General features: G+C 50.0%; 1 protein-coding gene across 1 annotated transcript in view; it reads left to right on the top strand.

The window, feature by feature from the left end:
* Nucleotides 1-757: 757 nt before the first annotated feature.
* The window catches only part of LOC147896761 (uncharacterized), a 26,398-nt gene continuing 6,829 nt past the window's right edge, over nucleotides 758-20,326 (top strand). The window contains exons 1-3 of the mRNA XM_087381145.1: nucleotides 758-1,101; nucleotides 5,526-5,646; nucleotides 5,807-5,977. Coding sequence (XP_087237271.1) covers nucleotides 758-1,101; nucleotides 5,526-5,646; nucleotides 5,807-5,977 — 636 coding nt within the window. The remainder of the gene's footprint in view (nucleotides 1,102-5,525; nucleotides 5,647-5,806; nucleotides 5,978-20,326) is intronic.

Here is a 20,326-nt window from a genome sequence, read left to right as displayed (position 1 = left end):
TTGGTTTTTGTAAGCTCTATTTAGCTATTGGTGTGCGGGGCAATCCATGCCCCCTTACTTTAACCGCGCCCCCAAACTTGAGCAAGGGTGAAAGTAGCCCTAAGGGAGGGCCAAAAGGAGGTGGCCAATGAAAATAAGATAGACGAGAGTGCATGCGAGACACCCATGGCTAGCTACGAGAGGTCAACCAAGCTGACAAGGTAGCAGAGGAGCTTCTCGAGGGACTCAAATGCGGGGTCAGGTGGACGAAGCTGAAACCGCCCGAGGGACTCGAATGCGGGGTCAGTTGGATGAATGCCGAAATCGCCTGAGGTGCAGTTGTTGTGAAGTTACATGCTTTTATGTGGACGAATGCCCAAACCACTCAGGTGGAGTTGTTGTGAACATGCTTTTACTTAGAACGTATCTTTCTTCTCAAAAGTGTGTTAGAAAGGGGTTAAGTTAACAAGGTTTCTTAGCAAGCCGTTAAGGGCCTATTGTGTAGAGCCGGGGAAGAAGAAGCTGAAGAGGAAGAAGAAGAAGGCTTGTGTTGTGTGGCTATGGAGTTGGAGGTGGTTGTGTGTGTAAAGATCATATGGGTTCACACTCGAATGTCATCAAAGTTTGCAGCAGAATTCTCACGCATTTAAAGGGCTTGCTAAGGAACCTTGTTAACTTAATCCTCTTCTAACACACTTTTGAGAAGAAAGATATGTTCTTAAGTAAATGCATTTTCACAACAACCGCAGGCCAATCTCTTCTGCATCCCTTAGCTAATATGGAATTTACAACCCGGCTGTCCGACGGAATTGATAGCTGCAAACCTGAAGCTGACGTCCAACAACCCTCCTTAGCTGATTTAACTTCGTCTCTAAACAAATGCGTCAATGGTCTTCTAGATAAAGCTGTTGCTAACCGTCTTTTAGCTTTGGAAAAGCTACAATGTTTGCTTTTGAAATTCGTCAGAAGTGGAGCCACAGAAGATGTTACGGATAAAGGAAATGACTCTGAGTTGAAGACGCTGTGTTATATCGTGGAAGATGTGGTCACGAAACCTCTACTTAGACGGTTTTCCGATCCGTCTGAGAAATGCCGACGGCTGTCGATTTGTATAGTCACAAAGTAAGCGTTGATATTCTCTTCCAATGATATTTATGTGTATTTGCGTCCCCAGCGTAGCCTTTCGATATCATGATCCAGCTTAATTGGACGTACTGAAAAGCAAGAGACCGTAAGTTTGTGGGAGAAGTTTAGTTATTCATCCAGTGAACGATGAACAGATGCAAATTTACTGAATTTGCTTTTAGTTCCTGCCATTTGATTATAAACCTTGCACTCTTTATTCTTCTCCGACACAATCAAACGGTAGGAGGTCATCAAGGGTGGAGAAACAGGTACTTTCTCGGTCAAAGCTGCAAGTGGAAAGGGCCTGCTCGATTGGGAGGGGACTTGAACATGCAGTTGATAATTTCATAAAGCTTACTTTGGCAAGAGCACACTCAGCTGAGGAAATGGAAAAAAAAAAAAGGAAAGAAGGAAATTTATTAGTGTAACGGAGGCAGCAAATGTACAGGAAGATCAAACATTATCAGAGTGTAAACTGTCTTATGTGTTTTCTGATATGACACAAGTCTAGATTGGATAATAATAGCAAGCTTTCAAGAATGTCCTAGCTATTTTGGAGTCATTGGCACAAGTATTGACATTGAAATAAAAAGAGCTGACTCATTGAGAGTCAAATTTGGATGTGAATTTTACGAGGCTTTGAAGTTTCTCAACAAAAGAGGCGCACCTTATACCACGTCTTATTGCTTCCTTACTTTAACAGTACATTTTGACGTATAAGCTGTAGTCCTATTCAAGACATTCCATGCAGGCTATATATGAGGGTCTCTTGTGGAGTGTGTGATAAGGGTAATTATGTTTCAAAACCTGCATACATCTATACATAAATATATATAAAGATATGCATACATACTCACTTGCATACATGTGTGCATGTGCGCATGTGGATACCTTGCCAATTCTAGCTGCATGAATCTATTTGTCAGTGGATTGCAGTGAACCCATCTCCACTTGTGCCGCGAAGTGACTGCTTCCCCATCAAAGATGTATTGATGCCAGCAGACACTAGTTGTTCCCAAGGCCAACATGGTAGCTATAAGGGCCTGGTGCCTAGGTATAGCAGCGACAGTTGCAACCCAATAATGTGTCATCTTTGTATGTGCTATTATTCCAAGCTATGCTAGTATGTACTGCTGCTAAGGGCAGTCCTATATGTGCATTGTCAGTCCAAGATGGCAGTATGGATAAGGAACAGAGTAATGGACCGAGGACTTTTGACGCTGCAGCAACAAAAGAAGAAAAGCAGCAGCCAAAGCCATATGAGATGGTCTCTTTGATTGCCTACACAATCTGAGAGTGACAGAGAGTTTGTGTTACCACGACCACAATCTAGGCCACAATAAGAGGTACTGCGATCACCGGCATCCTCCAAGTACTCCGTAGGAACAGGAACTCCATAGGTAGCGTCAGTCTCTTCAGCAGTCTAGCATCAAGTTCTGTCTCCCAATTCATGGCCGTGGGAGAATCTCAATAGAAAGGGCTCAATCAGTTTCTTATGCTCAGCACAACCACAAGAGTCAATGCAATCAATTTATATACTAAAGCCATAAGTCTTCATGTTCCATGTACAAGATGGAGGGCACAAGGTACTCTCTCTCTTGACTCGTCTACACAAAGGATGCTATCTTTAACTAGTTCGTGTTTAAAACTAATCTAGACATGGAGGTCATAGACAAGAAAATGAAGCTGCCCATAACATTTTGTGATGCCCAACGACCAATAAAAATTTGTTCAAAGGCCTGTTATATCAAGCTCCACCTTGTTGGAAGATTTTCTTATCATTTGTGAAGGGACCTCCACTTGTCTCATCATTGGCTGAGTAACGGCTGATGGGATACGGACCCAAACCTCCTTCTGAGCCGCCAATGCTTGGGGCATGGGCTCCTTGGCCTAGAACAACTAACTATAGACTGAGGTGGTCATCTATAAGTTCTTTTAAGGATCCGAAGGCATAGGACAATCTCTTGCCTGAAGGAATCATACAACCTGTATCTTGTTGGCTGAGAGTTGTAGCCCACAAAGATCATCTGGGTGGATTTAACTTCCATTTCCCCCCTTTGTTTCTTGGAAATGTGGACAAAGGCATCACATTCAAATATGTGGAAATGAGACACATCAGGTTTCCTCCCAAAATAAGCCTCAAAGGGAGTTATCTTCAGAACAACAGTGGTCTGAGAACTGTGAAGGATATGAACAGCCATAGCTGTAGTCTCTGCCCAGAGGAGCCGAGGAAGCTCACCATGTGCCAGCATGGTCCTAGACATTTCCACCATGGTCTTCTTCGTCCTCTCAACTACCCCTGCTTCAGAGGCAATTCCTATGTTGGCAAATTCCTGCCTGATGCCCTTCTTCACACAATACTCGTCAAAGGCGTGGGAACAGAACTCTCACCTTTATTCGACCTTAAGGCTTTCACAGTCAGACCAGACATTCTCAACAAGAGCACACCACTCCCAGAACCGGAAATAGGCGAGCCAGAAAACAAATCCACATAAACCTACTGAAATATCAACCAGTAGCATAAAATATAGTGCACCTCCAAGACTAGGAACTGTCATAGGTCCACAAAAATCCATGTGAACCAACTCCAGAGGTATAGAAATCCGCCTCAAAGCCTGCTTCGGAAAGGCCTCTCTGTGCTGCTTCCCTCGTATACATGAGCGGCACTGACCATGCTTGCTGCCCACATCAGGTAAACCAAGAACCATTTGTTCCCTGGCAGCTCTGTTTAGTGCTTCGACACTTAGGTTACCAAATCGGAAATGCCACAGATCACTATGAGGGGTCGTAGTAATCGAAGATCACTGCTACATTGCATTAGATTGTCGAGGCCCCCATCGACAGATGTATACATTGCATCATGCTACTTTCCACCACAGACATCCAATTACGCTAGGATTGCCTCTAGGAGGGGACAAGTTTCACCTTTCTTGGCACTTGATGAGGACATTCAAAGATACATAAAAATGGGGTAGGTCCTACTCATAGGTGACTTCAATGCCAAGATCAGGGACAAATCCTAGATTTCCAGGAGGATGCCATTACACTTCCATCTACATAGGTAGAGTTCAGTCGGAGATTGGAGGATGTATGCATTGGTTCCATTGTCACGAAGTATGGGAGATATTTAGTGGACATGTGCACCAATCATGAGATGCTCATCTACAATGAGTTAGAGAGGTGGTCAGGGTCAAAGAGATACACATGTTACACACACATGGGTGGTCATAGTCTAGTGGACTACGTGATGGGATCCCAGCCTTTACCTCATAGATTTTTTATCTCACAGTTCACCCCCTCATGGGAGGAGTAGATCATTCCCATCTATCCTTGTATCTAACATCTCCCCACCAACCCATCCAGGATTCACAGAGGGCCACATCATCCTCATACAACCAAGATGACTTCAACCACTCCATATGACAGCTATCTCGTCATTTTGTTAGAGCCCATATGGCATAGATGAGCAACCTGATATAGATGCTGAAGCTGTCCTGCTTACTAATTCCATCCACATTGCAGCACAACGCTCCTTCCCTTACACAATCATAAACACAGGAAAGATGTATGAAGGGTCCGTACCTTAAAATAGTTGTTATGATGATGAGTGCAAAAGCACTTAGGCGATGCTCACACCTTGAGACCAAACAAGGACATCTAGACTAGAAGCAAACCAAAAAACAGTATATACATTTATTGTGACGAAAGAAATGACAGATTCTAGCCTGCCATGAATAAGAGATCTCAAGTATCTTGTATAGTAGTATATTCAAAGAATTTTGGATGAAGCTTCTGGAACCGTGGTCACCGTGTCCTATCAAGGACCCTACCTTATGGAGACACTCTATGACATCCCTACCCAGCATATACCTGACGTAGAGGACATCCCTCATCCCACCAGCTCCACACTCTTCACCATGGCACATCTAAAAGAGGCTATCAAGAAGCTATAGAATGGCAATTCAGGGATCAAGAGGGCCTCCAAGCAAAACTCGTAATCCAAGGGTGGGGAATACTTGCTCCAATTCTAGCCAAACTGTTTAACAAAGTCTTCTATAGTGGCTTTCCAACCTCTGGACCACAAATACCATCATATCTATTCACAAGGAAAGGGATCCCATGGATATAGATAACTATCGGACTATTATGGCTGGCCAGTTGATGGCCCAAGTCGAACTTTTAGGCTCACGGTTAGGGTTCCTTACACAATTCAAGGTACTTTGCATTCTCAATAGTTGAGGGTTCTTTTTGGAACACACATCTTTGCGTCTGGCTTCACTTTTCCAGTCTCATCTCCTTATAATGTAAGCCTGACTTTTGTCTTCAAACAAAATACAATGAGTGAATTCAGAAGATTGACTAGGTATAGTGACAATACTCACAATCTAATCGAACTTTTCCACGGGAGTTTTGTTTGACAGGCTGCTGCAGCTTGCCCCTCGATGCATTGCTCCATTACTCCCTTATATATTTCCAGTGATCTCTGAACGCTTGCCACTGCAAAGTAATACGTCGCTTTCCACCATTTCATCACCATGTGAGGTAATGACAAATAAAGGCTTTTTAATCATTAAAAGCAGAAGATACTTATATAGCTTAAAGTGGTCCAGGAATGATGCTGCTGAGAAATGAATAATCTCTTTTCTTTAAAGAGGAATTCAGTAGCATCAAGCATCCTAAGTCTATGTATGTGTTTGATCAGGTTGAGTACAGAGGGGTACTTGTTGAACCAAGCGAAGAGATTCGGCTTCTATTAGTGCAATTTGTACATCAATTGCTGAAACAAGCAACAAAGTTGATTAGCCCATTTGCATCGGATATTGCGTCTATATTAATGTCTGCAGCAACTGATAAAGATCCGGATGTACTAGTGGTATTCTTAATGTCTCATTTTAACTTGACGTCGAATTTAGTTGACCTCAATGTATCACTATTTTCTTTCAAGTGTGGAATTACGAAGGGTCAATGAGACAAGAATGAAACACTTATTCTTTTCTCTCACCAATGTGCATACGTGTAGAAAGAAAGAAAGATGTAGAGGAGTCTATGAGCCCCGAATTAACTTAAAAAGTGCAATTTATTCCACGTAAAGGCCATGAAGACTAGCAATATATGATAGAGATGACTAGGATGATGGGTGTCAACAATCTGGTATGACAAGATGCAAAAAACCATGTGTAAGAAACAAAAGCCCATTGGGCAAGGCGCCGATCACGTTAAGTTTCCACATTCAGTTTTTGAGCATCAGTCCCTTTGCAAGAGCTTTCTCGATATTTTTTCGATTTGGTGTTGCTATTTTTTTTTTTTCCGAAAAAACAGTGCTAATTATATTACTTCGAGAGCAAGATACAAAAGGTCAGCTTGTAGCTGACAGGCTGCGTTCACAAATCGGACACAGCCCTAAAAGGTAACAAAATAAATAAATCACTCTCTCACGGAGGGATAAGGCGAGTGTGAATGAACAGCCATCGGGGTGGTGAGTAGCGCCACCGAAGGCCCTGCGAAGTCTGCTCGAAGAAGAGGCCCTGTGTGTCCCAAGCCCGGAGGAAGCGTCTCCGCTTCTCCCGGCCGGCCCGGGAATCTCCCTGAATCTGGTCCCACTGGCCTCTGAGGGTATGAATAATCTCGCTCCAAATATCCGTCAGAATCTGGGCAGTCGATAAGGAGGTGCCACCTAGGATCTGCGCGCAGCGCGAGGTCCAAATGTGCCACCCTGCGATGCTGCTAATAATCTCCCAGACTGGCTGCCTCTCCTGAACTCCTGTATCAGCCTCTGCTAGGTGCTGCGGGATACCCTCGAGCGGCCCCCACGTCCCCTGTGTGATAAGGAAAGTGGGGTCCTGCTGGCATGCCTCGAATAAGTGATGAAGACCAGGTGCGGTGCTGCACCAACAGAACGCACCCCAAGTGATCAAACCTAGCTCCGGTGCTGCGCGAGTAAGAATCCCGAAAGTCCACCTCCACACTTCCTGGGCGCGACTGCAGCTCCACAGGCAGTGTTTTGGCGACTCCTCATCCTCATGGCAGATCTGACAGCGTCCGTCCTGGCCTATCTGCCGCAACCAGCTCCCCCGATTTGGTGTTGCTATTGGTATAGCGTGTTGAGAACTTAACCTTAGGTGCTTACATTATAATCTTAGAAGAATTAACAAAAAAGAATGAGAAGGTTACTATCATCTTCCCAAAATAGGTACAATAAATATTTTTCAATCTTTTCAACTAAATTGTGGGGTTGAATCTATGGTCGGTCAATCTTCTTTGTTTCGATCAACTCCTTAATGAAATGGTACTAAATCCCTATTTGGTTCATCAAAGCTTCTTGGAATTTGCAATGTAATTCTAGCTGTCACAATGGAAATGGTGTATAGAAACTTTCTCATGTGGCTTGAGAGAGAGATGCTGCGAGCTGAGCTCCCCGTGAGCTCTTGCTGAGCCGCCGCGCCCCCCCTGGCTGCCCCGCTGCCTCGCCCTGCCGTCCGCCTCCCTCTACTCCCCCTCTGCACGCCCTCGCCCTCTCCGCCCCCCGTCTGCTCCCGCCTCTCCTGTTTTCGCCGCCCCTTCAGCTCCCGCCCCTCCCGCTTCCGCCTCTGCTGCCCCCCTCCGCGTGCTGCGCCCCCTCTGCCTGTTGTACTCCCGCCAGCCCCGCCGGCTTCCGCCACCTCCATCTCCTCCTCCTCCTCCGCCCCCATCTCCGCCAGCCCCGCCCGCTCCCTCCACCTTCATCTCCGCCTCCTTTCCTCCACCTTCGTCCCCCTTGCCGCCTCTGCCTCTTCCGCCCCCGCGTCCTCCTCCTTTCCCCCTTCGGCTCCCCCCCTCTCCCGCCTCCTCTCCGCTCCCTTGCCCTCTCATTCCCTCTTCTTCTCCCTCCTTGCCTTCTCGCCCTCCTTCCTCCTCCGCCTCCTGCCCTCCTTCTTTCACTTCTATCCTTGCCCCCTCCTTCACCCTGCTTGCCGCCGCCTCCCCCTCTGACGCTTCTCTTCCGCACTCTCCTTTTCTTCTTCCTCCCTACAGCAGGAGCACTTGTGCTTGTTAAGGTGAAAGAACCACCTTGGTGGTGACCCTTGGTCTGGCCAGAGAGCACCCTCGAATCCCATAGCCATTAAGGTTCTTCTTTCCCCAGCTGACAAGCAATAGGTACAGCAGGCAATTTAGTCCCTCCAGGACAAGGCGCTTGTGGGCAAATTTGTGGGCCTCACGCCTACATGAAGACAGGTGCGAGAGTGGATCTAGGCGAGCTTGGCATTAGAGGGAGACCACATTTAGGAGGTCACCATCTATGGACGAGGCGTTTTTCTCATTCAGCTAAGCTCCCCCGACACTGCCTCGACACTTGTGGAGCAGAGCCCCATCCTCCTTGGCCCGCATCTTGTCTACCTCTTTCCCTGGTATCATGGGTTCACAGTGGAGGACATAGATATGACACATCATGTTCCACGTTTTCCGGTCACACTCCGTTTTCCAGGACTCCCCAAGGAGTATCATGCCATCCTCCCTTCCATTGGTCGGGCATTTGACACAGTGCTCGAGTCCCCGCCAGAGTCGGCCCCTCAGTTCTAGCAAATGATGGAGTCCCAGGATCAAGTTGGTGGTTGAGAGCCCAGAGTTCCTCCCAGAGTTGATCCTTCTTCTCGAGACCTTGGAAGGGGGCACACTTCGCCAAAGGGTGGAGATCTCCGGGTTACAAGGCCAATGTCTTCGGTGCAGACAGACGGGTCACCTCGCCAGAGATTGCCCTCGTGGCCTCCCTCGTGCGTCTCCCCCCCTCCTCCGTAGAGTAGGCAGAATCAGCAGGCCCAAGTTCAGCGCCCTCTCAGGCAGGAGTAGCAGGAGTCTCAGACCCCATGGATTAACCCCTCAGAAGGTCAAAAAGAAAAAGAAACCAAGCAAGTAGGCCCACAAATGCCGCAGGCAGAGGGCCAATCGCAGAGAGAGGGGCAAGGTTGACCGAGAGGCCTCGAAGGAGGAACAGCAGGAGCCACCTCCTCCAGCGGCAGGGGCCTCCGTCCATCCAGCTGATCCTCCAGCTTCGGAGGTTCAGCCTCCGCACCCACCCTTGCAGCGATAGCAAGTCCCAGGAGCTCCAAATGCGGCGATGGTAGATGCCGCAGACGCTAGCCTGGCGAAGGCCACGGAGGAGCCGATCTAGAGCCCCGGCGAGCCTAATCAGTAGGGGGGATCGTCCTCTTCCCTCCTCCTCCCCCTCCCCCTCCCCCCCCCTCCCCTTCCCCCTCCCTCTCTTCCTCTTCACTTCCCCCTCCCCCTCCAGGGTTCCCCCCGCCCCAGCCCCCCCTTCTATGGTCACTCTCACCACCTGCCCCCCTCCCTCTGTCCTTCACGTCCCTACCCCTCCCTCTCTTGCCGCCCCCCCCCACCACTTTAGCAGCAGCTTCTTCCGCTTCGTCACCCCTACTGTCAGGCAAGGGAACAATGACGCCCCCTTTTGCATCCTCATCGCAGCAGCAAGTCCACTCAAAGAGGGATCCTGAGGGACGAGGCTCGTCCTCCCGGTCAGCAGCTCCCAACCTTTAGCTTGGGCGTCCCTTACCGTGGGACTTTTGGAGGTTAGGACCGTGGAACTATCTGGAGATTCCGGACTCATACCCTCTACCATTGGAGGTAACGCTATGGTCCTTTAGTCCCGGAAGGGGGATTTGATCAGTGCAGTGGGATCTCAGACACATCTCGTTTGGAGATTTTCATTTGCCTCCATAGGGTTGGAGAAGTGGTCCCCGGAGGTGAAACGATGCTATTTTCGGTAACCAGATTACACTCATGATGGACGAGTGGATGGAACCACAGGGACTAGATCTTTAGTACGCCCATGGCGTGGAGGTGAACTTTCAGTTGAGCTTCACGCACGAGGAGCCGGTGTGTGGTTTGGCGACAAGAGTTATCAGATTGCCGTTGGAGGCAAAGGTGGAGCAGGCACACTTCTAGCCCATCCAGAAGTGCGCAGAGCTGTTCGGGGTGGAAGCCTTCTTCATGATGAAGTGGGCATGGAAGATCAGTATTGAGCTGGTATCCACTGTAGTACGGCGATGCACAGACATTGACTACTCGCCCTCTAAACCCCCGGCAAAATCACACAAGACAGTCTTTCTAGGACAGAGGCACCCACTCACAGGAGAGCCTTGTTCCCGACTCCCCCTTCCTCATGAGCTGGACCATAGTGAGTTGGAACATACATGGGCTCCATGACCGTGTTCGTAGCCAGCCGCAGTACTTGATACTCCGACAGGAGTTGCAGAGGGCAGTGGTAGGGCGGGCAGTGGACATCCTTATGATTCAGGAACACATGTTTTCAGCTGCAGACATCAGACGACTCCATCACCTTCTCCTAGGGAGAGGTCCAGAGGTGTGGTCCCCCGTAGTAGAAGGGAGCGGAGGGGTCTGCATCTCAGTCTCACAAACTTTGGCTTCAGAGGTCTACGATCAGGGTGAGCGACGGGCAGTTTGGATGGGAGTTTGGACGGGAGAGTCTAGGATTGGGATCCTGAATGTGTATGCCCCAGCGTGTAGACAGCACCGCTCGGCCTTTTGGAGGAGGCTGTCAGAGTGTCTTTTGGACGTTGACTCCTGGATTGTTGGAGGTGACTTCAACAACCTGGAGTTTGGGGAAGACAAGCAGGGCGGCGCCTCGTTCTCTGAGATGCCAGCAGCAGAGCGTAGCACATGAGAGCAGTTCATTTTCATAATCAGTGGCAGAGACCCGTGGAGAGAGCCAGATTTCAGCAGGACTCCTGTCAGCCTTCTCTTCTCCTTTGGACAGAGGAGACACATGGATTGCTAGAGAGATTAGACCGCTTCTATGTTGGGGACTGGGCACTACACAGAGGCAGATCTATCGGGATTCTGGCAGGTACCACGATGTCAGACCACTCTCCAGTGGTACTTCACTTGGATCAGCCCCGCCGAGGTCTCCCTCAGAAGGGGGTCCGTATTCCAGAGGACCTCCTGTAGGACGAGGAGATCCAGCAGGTCATGGCAGGGATTTGGGAGCAATCAGAGATGGCACCGTGTGAGGGTTGGGCTGCGTGGGTGGCCGATGCGATTCAAAGGAGCAGTGAGCAGTTGCAGGCTCACGCCCTTAGGCGGAGGAGGACCCTTCAAGAGCGTGAGCGGGCTTTGAGGAGAGACCTCACCTCCATTGAGAGGCTCAGGGAGTAGGACCCAGCTTCTCAGTGGCTCAGTGACAGATTTGAGAGCGCTCGTCTTGAGCTTTAGGACACGGAGCTACGGCGGGCTGAGTTCTCCTATCACTCCTCCCGGGTCCGCCGTTGGGTGCAGTAGGGGAATAGGATGACAAAGCAGTTCTTTCATACCACTAGGCCCCGATCGACAGGCACACAGCTACAGCGTCTCCGAGACTCGCAAGGTATCATGCACACTGACCCGCAGGATATTCTTGACATGACCACCGGTTTTTACAGCCAGCTCTTTCAGACGGAGAGGATGACCCCAACTGGTCTTGTGGCCCGAGAGCTAGTTTGGGATCACGTTCCGACAGTAGTCTCGCAGGACTTACGCAGCAGACTTGAGCAACCTTTCACAGATGAGGAGCTCTAGGAAGCCCTCAAGGCTCTCCTGACCCAGAAGTGCCCGGGTGAGGATGGCTTGACTCCAACCTTCTTCCGGAACTTCTGGGAGATTATCTCCATCCCTTTTCAGTTAGCTTGCCAGCAGATTTTTGACACAGGCATTCTCCCTCAGTCCTTGAGCAAGGGGTGGATTTGTTTGATCCTGAAAGGGGGAGATAGGTCAAATATCCGACAGTGGAGCTCTGCTTGATACCGCATACAAGATCCTCGCCAAGGTCTTGAGTTTGCGGTTACGGCCCCATCTTACCGACATAATCCATGACACATAGATTGGGTTTCTCCAGGAGCGCAGCATCTTGGACAACATCTTCACATTCTGGGAGGTAGTGGATTGGTTCTTCTTTCCCCAGCTGACAAGCAATAGGTACAGCAGGCAATTTAGTCCCTCCAGGACAAGGCGCTTGTGGGCAAATTTGTGGGCCTCACGCCTACATGAAGACAGGTGCGAGAGTGGATCTAGGCGAGCTTGGCATTAGAGGGAGACCACATTTAGGAGGTCACCATCTATGGACGAGGCGTTTTTCTCATTCAGCTAAGCTCCCCCGACACTGCCTCGACACTTGTGGAGCAGAGCCCCATCCTCCTTGGCCCGCATCTTGTCTACCTCTTTCCCTGGTATCATGGGTTCACAGTGGAGGACATAGATATGACACATCATGTTCCACGTTTTCCGGTCACACTCCGTTTTCCAGGACTCCCCAAGGAGTATCATGCCATCCTCCCTTCCATTGGTCGGGCATTTGACACAGTGCTCGAGTCCCCGCCAGAGTCGGCCCCTCAGTTCTAGCAAATGATGGAGTCCCAGGATCAAGTTGGTGGTTGAGAGCCCAGAGTTCCTCCCAGAGTTGATCCTTCTTCTCGAGACCTTGGAAGGGGGCACACTTCGCCAAAGGGTGGAGATCTCCGGGTTACAAGGCCAATGTCTTCGGTGCAGACAGACGGGTCACCTCGCCAGAGATTGCCCTCGTGGCCTCCCTCGTGCGTCTCCCCCCCTCCTCCGTAGAGTAGGCAGAATCAGCAGGCCCAAGTTCAGCGCCCTCTCAGGCAGGAGTAGCAGGAGTCTCAGACCCCATGGATTAACCCCTCAGAAGGTCAAAAAGAAAAAGAAACCAAGCAAGTAGGCCCACAAATGCCGCAGGCAGAGGGCCAATCGCAGAGAGAGGGGCAAGGTTGACCGAGAGGCCTCGAAGGAGGAACAGCAGGAGCCACCTCCTCCAGCGGCAGGGGCCTCCGTCCATCCAGCTGATCCTCCAGCTTCGGAGGTTCAGCCTCCGCACCCACCCTTGCAGCGATAGCAAGTCCCAGGAGCTCCAAATGCGGCGATGGTAGATGCCGCAGACGCTAGCCTGGCGAAGGCCACGGAGGAGCCGATCTAGAGCCCCGGCGAGCCTAATCAGTAGGGGGGATCGTCCTCTTCCCTCCTCCTCCCCCTCCCCCTCCCCCCCCCTCCCCTTCCCCCTCCCTCTCTTCCTCTTCACTTCCCCCTCCCCCTCCAGGGTTCCCCCCGCCCCAGCCCCCCCTTCTATGGTCACTCTCACCACCTGCCCCCCTCCCTCTGTCCTTCACGTCCCTACCCCTCCCTCTCTTGCCGCCCCCCCCCACCACTTTAGCAGCAGCTTCTTCCGCTTCGTCACCCCTACTGTCAGGCAAGGGAACAATGACGCCCCCTTTTGCATCCTCATCGCAGCAGCAAGTCCACTCAAAGAGGGATCCTGAGGGACGAGGCTCGTCCTCCCGGTCAGCAGCTCCCAACCTTTAGCTTGGGCGTCCCTTACCGTGGGACTTTTGGAGGTTAGGACCGTGGAACTATCTGGAGATTCCGGACTCATACCCTCTACCATTGGAGGTAACGCTATGGTCCTTTAGTCCCGGAAGGGGGATTTGATCAGTGCAGTGGGATCTCAGACACATCTCGTTTGGAGATTTTCATTTGCCTCCATAGGGTTGGAGAAGTGGTCCCCGGAGGTGAAACGATGCTATTTTCGGTAACCAGATTACACTCATGATGGACGAGTGGATGGAACCACAGGGACTAGATCTTTAGTACGCCCATGGCGTGGAGGTGAACTTTCAGTTGAGCTTCACGCACGAGGAGCCGGTGTGTGGTTTGGCGACAAGAGTTATCAGATTGCCGTTGGAGGCAAAGGTGGAGCAGGCACACTTCTAGCCCATCCAGAAGTGCGCAGAGCTGTTCGGGGTGGAAGCCTTCTTCATGATGAAGTGGGCATGGAAGATCAGTATTGAGCTGGTATCCACTGTAGTACGGCGATGCACAGACATTGACTACTCGCCCTCTAAACCCCCGGCAAAATCACACAAGACAGTCTTTCTAGGACAGAGGCACCCACTCACAGGAGAGCCTTGTTCCCGACTCCCCCTTCCTCATGAGCTGGACCATAGTGAGTTGGAACATACATGGGCTCCATGACCGTGTTCGTAGCCAGCCGCAGTACTTGATACTCCGACAGGAGTTGCAGAGGGCAGTGGTAGGGCGGGCAGTGGACATCCTTATGATTCAGGAACACATGTTTTCAGCTGCAGACATCAGACGACTCCATCACCTTCTCCTAGGGAGAGGTCCAGAGGTGTGGTCCCCCGTAGTAGAAGGGAGCGGAGGGGTCTGCATCTCAGTCTCACAAACTTTGGCTTCAGAGGTCTACGATCAGGGTGAGCGACGGGCAGTTTGGATGGGAGTTTGGACGGGAGAGTCTAGGATTGGGATCCTGAATGTGTATGCCCCAGCGTGTAGACAGCACCGCTCGGCCTTTTGGAGGAGGCTGTCAGAGTGTCTTTTGGACGTTGACTCCTGGATTGTTGGAGGTGACTTCAACAACCTGGAGTTTGGGGAAGACAAGCAGGGCGGCGCCTCGTTCTCTGAGATGCCAGCAGCAGAGCGTAGCACATGAGAGCAGTTCATTTTCATAATCAGTGGCAGAGACCCGTGGAGAGAGCCAGATTTCAGCAGGACTCCTGTCAGCCTTCTCTTCTCCTTTGGACAGAGGAGACACATGGATTGCTAGAGAGATTAGACCGCTTCTATGTTGGGGACTGGGCACTACACAGAGGCAGATCTATCGGGATTCTGGCAGGTACCACGATGTCAGACCACTCTCCAGTGGTACTTCACTTGGATCAGCCCCGCCGAGGTCTCCCTCAGAAGGGGGTCCGTATTCCAGAGGACCTCCTGTAGGACGAGGAGATCCAGCAGGTCATGGCAGGGATTTGGGAGCAATCAGAGATGGCACCGTGTGAGGGTTGGGCTGCGTGGGTGGCCGATGCGATTCAAAGGAGCAGTGAGCAGTTGCAGGCTCACGCCCTTAGGCGGAGGAGGACCCTTCAAGAGCGTGAGCGGGCTTTGAGGAGAGACCTCACCTCCATTGAGAGGCTCAGGGAGTAGGACCCAGCTTCTCAGTGGCTCAGTGACAGATTTGAGAGCGCTCGTCTTGAGCTTTAGGACACGGAGCTACGGCGGGCTGAGTTCTCCTATCACTCCTCCCGGGTCCGCCGTTGGGTGCAGTAGGGGAATAGGATGACAAAGCAGTTCTTTCATACCACTAGGCCCCGATCGACAGGCACACAGCTACAGCGTCTCCGAGACTCGCAAGGTATCATGCACACTGACCCGCAGGATATTCTTGACATGACCACCGGTTTTTACAGCCAGCTCTTTCAGACGGAGAGGATGACCCCAACTGGTCTTGTGGCCCGAGAGCTAGTTTGGGATCACGTTCCGACAGTAGTCTCGCAGGACTTACGCAGCAGACTTGAGCAACCTTTCACAGATGAGGAGCTCTAGGAAGCCCTCAAGGCTCTCCTGACCCAGAAGTGCCCGGGTGAGGATGGCTTGACTCCAACCTTCTTCCGGAACTTCTGGGAGATTATCTCCATCCCTTTTCAGTTAGCTTGCCAGCAGATTTTTGACACAGGCATTCTCCCTCAGTCCTTGAGCAAGGGGTGGATTTGTTTGATCCTGAAAGGGGGAGATAGGTCAAATATCCGACAGTGGAGCTCTGCTTGATACCGCATACAAGATCCTCGCCAAGGTCTTGAGTTTGCGGTTACGGCCCCATCTTACCGACATAATCCATGACACATAGATTGGGTTTCTCCAGGAGCGCAGCATCTTGGACAACATCTTCACATTCTGGGAGGTAGTGGATTGGTCCAGGGAGGAGTCACAGCCGCTGGCCGTCCTTCTCTTGGACTTCGAAAAGGCCTACGATAGGGTGGAGTGGTCTTTCCTGGAGGGCACTATGAGGAGATTGGGTTTCTCAGATAGATGGGTCAGAGGAGTTTTAGCGCTATATGCAGGGAGATCTAGTCAGATGCTTATCGGAGGACACATAGGAGAGGCCTTTCCTCTCTCTCGCTCGGTCCGCCAGGGTTGCCCACTAGCTCCCTTCCTCTTCTTGTTTGTGGCGGAGGCTCTGGGCTACTATTTGAGATCATAGGTGGCGGGTCTCACAAGGTTGAGGCTCCCAATCAGATAGGAGGAGGAACTCCTTGACTCAGAGTTTGCAGATGACACAGCCTTGTATGTTGAGGGCACCATAGCGAGTCTAGAGTGTCAGAGGTGCCCTGGCTATCTGCCGTGAGGCCTCGGGGGCTCGGATCAACTGGACGAAATTCATAGGCTTCTTCATGGCCTTTGAGGAGGTGAGAGTACTTGTTTCTAATTCAACCTACATGCAAGGTGTGTGTGAGAGAGGGCGGATGAATGCAAGGTGAATGAACAATGCTACGTGAGATTCACAATGAAAGGGTGATACCCTTTCATTAATGTCCCTTGAGATCACGCAAGTTCCATCTTCCCATTTACACCTACCCTTAGCCTATGACCCATGCATCTACCATTCAATGCACCTTAATGCACCCTTCCCTTCTTATTGCCCCTAGGACCTAGACATGTGTGTGCACATTTTTATTAATAAAATAAGTATCACATGTCCAAATTCGATGCCGTCTGAAGCAGTGGCTCCAGCTCGACTAGTCCTATCTACTGAGATGATCCAGATGCCAGGTGGGTATTGACATCACAGCAGAGCAGCAGATTGCCCCGGTCCTTGAGAGTGTTCGGCGCAAGCTTCTCTATTGGAGCTCGGCCAAACTCTCCCTAGCAGGTCGCACCTTAGTAGCAAACCAGGTCCTTCTTGCCACAGCCTGGTATATTGCCTCCTGATGGTGCTTTCACAGGGGATGCATTGGGTAGCTTCGACGGTTGGTACAGAACTTCCTCTGGACAGGTTTAGACGGCACAAGAAATACTAGGGCCCGAGTAGCTTGGCAGACGGTGATCATGCCGCAGGCATTGGGAGGCTTGGGTATCATTGATCCGGAGATGCAAAGCAGGGCCCTTCTGGGCAAGTTGTTGGTTCGTGGCCTCACCCCAGGTTCAAAGCCTTGGAAGCTCCTCTTACAACGAGGGCTTTTGAGGAACACCCCACGCACTGGGGGACAGTGGCAGCCTTCACATAGATGGATCTTCTCAGAGGCCCCCTTATGGGGAAGGGCTCCCGCTTGATGAGGAGTCTTCACAGGGTTTGGTAGAGACTGGCAGGGGGTCTTATCCGTGCTCCGCCCAGATGCAAAGAGGAGTTTGAGCGCCAGCCCCTTATGTGGCACCCAGAGGTCAGAGATCAGGAGGGACGTATGCTCGGACAGCGGACTCACATTGGTTGGGCACAATGGAATAGTGGTCCAGCAGGGTCTTTTGGTTGTTGGGGCAGACTACCTATGGAGACAGAGGCGAGGCTTGACGCCCTAGCACATCTGCGAGGGGCAGGATAACGGATGGGTGAGGTTGACTTAGCCATTCCTGAGTCCCGGTGGGAAGGACTTCACGTTTGGAGAGACAGTAGATGGTTGGGGCAGTTTTCCCGTATTGGTGTTCCCTTGAGGATGTTGATGCAGCGCGGCAGCATGCACCCCGACTTCTTCCGTGTAGGACCTGGAGGCCTACTTTAGCCACTCACTGAGAGGGACCCTGAGATGGATGGGAGCCTTGATGGGATTCACTGGTAGATGATCAGAGTGGTGGGACGTTTGGGGAAGGAGTGGCACAGTGACCCTCCTAGTATCTCAGAGCAGGACGCGTCTAGATGGCGACTTTGACTGTGGGAAGGTAGACCCCTGAGGGAGGTCCAGTGGGATCCGGGGGAGTGGTTCTTGCCCTCCAGGGACGGCCTAGCTGAGACAGTGGATGAGGTGCCCTTCTTTTCCTACACCACACGGATTGGCAGGAGGCTTCAGATGGACTTGTTGAGGTGGACCCCCTCGAGAGAGAGACATTGGGTGACCCAAAGAGTGCCCTGGGATGTGTGCTCCAGGTTTTGGACGTGGTTGTGTCTAGCTTGCGGCCGAGGAAGATCTCATACTTCTTTTGGCTGGCAGCCCACGGAGGCTTGCCCATCGGCCCATGGTTGGAGCAGATGCGAGTAGGGCAGTGCCATTGTTGCTCCGCCGACGGTGTCTTGGAGACTATCCCACATTGCCTATGGAGTTGTCGTAGTGCAGCGAGGATCTGGATGAGAGCCCTCAGGATCATGACACTTATGCAGAGTCTTCACAGAGACTACACTACAGAGACCATTGCTTGCGGATTTCAGCAATACAGTCGAGAGAGAAGGCCCTAAGGAGACTTGGCATCCATAGAGAGGTTGAGGGAGTAAGAGTTGGACTTTCCTTGGCTAATTGATACATATGAGAGCGCTTGGTTGACCCTTCAAAGATTGAGGCCAAATGGGCAAAGTACTCATACAATTCCTCACAGTCTCGTTGGTGCAATAAAGGGACAAGACGATGAGCCGGTTTTTTTCAAACAATGGGTTCACATTCTACTGGTGCACAACTTCAAAGGTTGGGTGGCTGCGTCACTTAGATAGCAAAAAATTTCTAGGGTTCCCTCACTTTCTACTGTCAACTTTTCCAAGCGTATGAACAGTAAGGGAGAAGGTGTGGGTCCACATCCCTTGACTGGTCTCTTCACTGTACACATATATGTACACATATGTACATATATATGTACTATATATATTACATATATATATATATATATATATATATATGTATGTATGTATGTACATATATATATATATATATATATATGTATATGTATGTATGTACATATATATATATATATATATATATATATATATATATATGTATATATATGTATGTATGTACATATATATATATATATATATATATATATATATATATATATATATGTACATATATATGTACTGTACACATATATGTACACATATATGTACATATATACATATATATGTATATATATGTATATATATACATACATATGTATGTATATATATACATACATATGTATGTATATATATACATATATATACATTTACATAGTCCTAGGTGTGTTATTGTAACAAGAACTTACCGTATGGGTGCGTAACTTCTCACACAAGTCCAAACCATATAGGTTGAAGTGCTTGCAAAGTATTGTGCCCATCTCTACTTTTACTCGTTTGTTATTACGATTTGCACGCACATTACCTTTCAATCACTTTTATCAATTCTGCGAGAAAGTTGTATAATAGAATATGTGAGCAGGTGTGGCAGGATTCATAAATGGTTTTTATATTACCTCGTGACCCTGTGCATGAAAAGTCGTAGATATCACAAATTTTTTCCACATACCTGTTTTGGCAGCCCTCATATTCAGAGCATACACGAAAGAATTACTGCCGGAAAGATTGAAAATCCCATTTCTTCAACTTGTTTCCAGAAATTGTTTCAAGATACTTGGAAAGCAATTCGGGATGCCATTGTGACAGAACAAGGATCTCTCTCTCACTTTGATGCTTTGTCAATGTATTCTCATATGCTTTCTCGATGTATTCTCTTATTTTTGTTTTTTGTTTTCGTGTTTGTGTCTATGTTTGTCCAATCCCCCCAAATTAGACATGGGATCACGTCGCATGTCCGACGAGTACAGAAACCCTCGTAGGAGAAGACATCATGATCTCTATTCTCCAGAGGACTTTGATTCCACTCAAGCGACACCTCAGGGGCCTACCCCTGCGACTACCCCTGGCCCAACTCCTCTCGGACGTAGTACTGTGACTACCCCTCGGGGAACTCCTTTGCTCTAGTAGCCCATGGCTTTGTCGGGAGTCCCGACAAGTTTGTCGCGCACAGATGACCCCGATGATGTCCGACGAGTACAGAAACCCTCGTAGGAGGAGACATCATGATCTCTATTCTCCAGAGGACTTTGATTCCACTCAAGCGACACCTCAGGGGCCTACCCCTGCGACCACCCCTGGTCCAACTCCTCTTGGACGTAGCACTATGACTACCCCTCGGGGAACTCCTTTGCTCTAGTAGCCCATGGCTTTGCCGAGAGTCCCGACAAGTTTGTCGCACAGATGACCGATGCGGAGGCAGTGAGATTCTTCTCTTTGCTATCCTAGAGGACCTCAGCAAATCCCTCTCCTACACCGATGGCTGGACCCATTGTCTAGCCATCCCCTCTAGCCCCTTCGACTGAGGGGTCATCACCTGGGCGTGCCCATCGTAAGGGAAGGAAGAGTAGGAGGGGTTGCTTATGTTGTGCTGACTCGGGACCTCAATGACAAAATCATTCTTTGACA

Source organism: Dipteris shenzhenensis, chromosome 11, assembly GCF_047967505.1.
Source record: "Dipteris shenzhenensis isolate YYH24624 ecotype China chromosome 11, Dip_SZ_1.0, whole genome shotgun sequence".
NCBI classification, from domain to species: domain Eukaryota; kingdom Viridiplantae; phylum Streptophyta; class Polypodiopsida; order Gleicheniales; family Dipteridaceae; genus Dipteris; species Dipteris shenzhenensis.
This window is presented reverse-complemented; position numbering and strand designations above follow the sequence as displayed.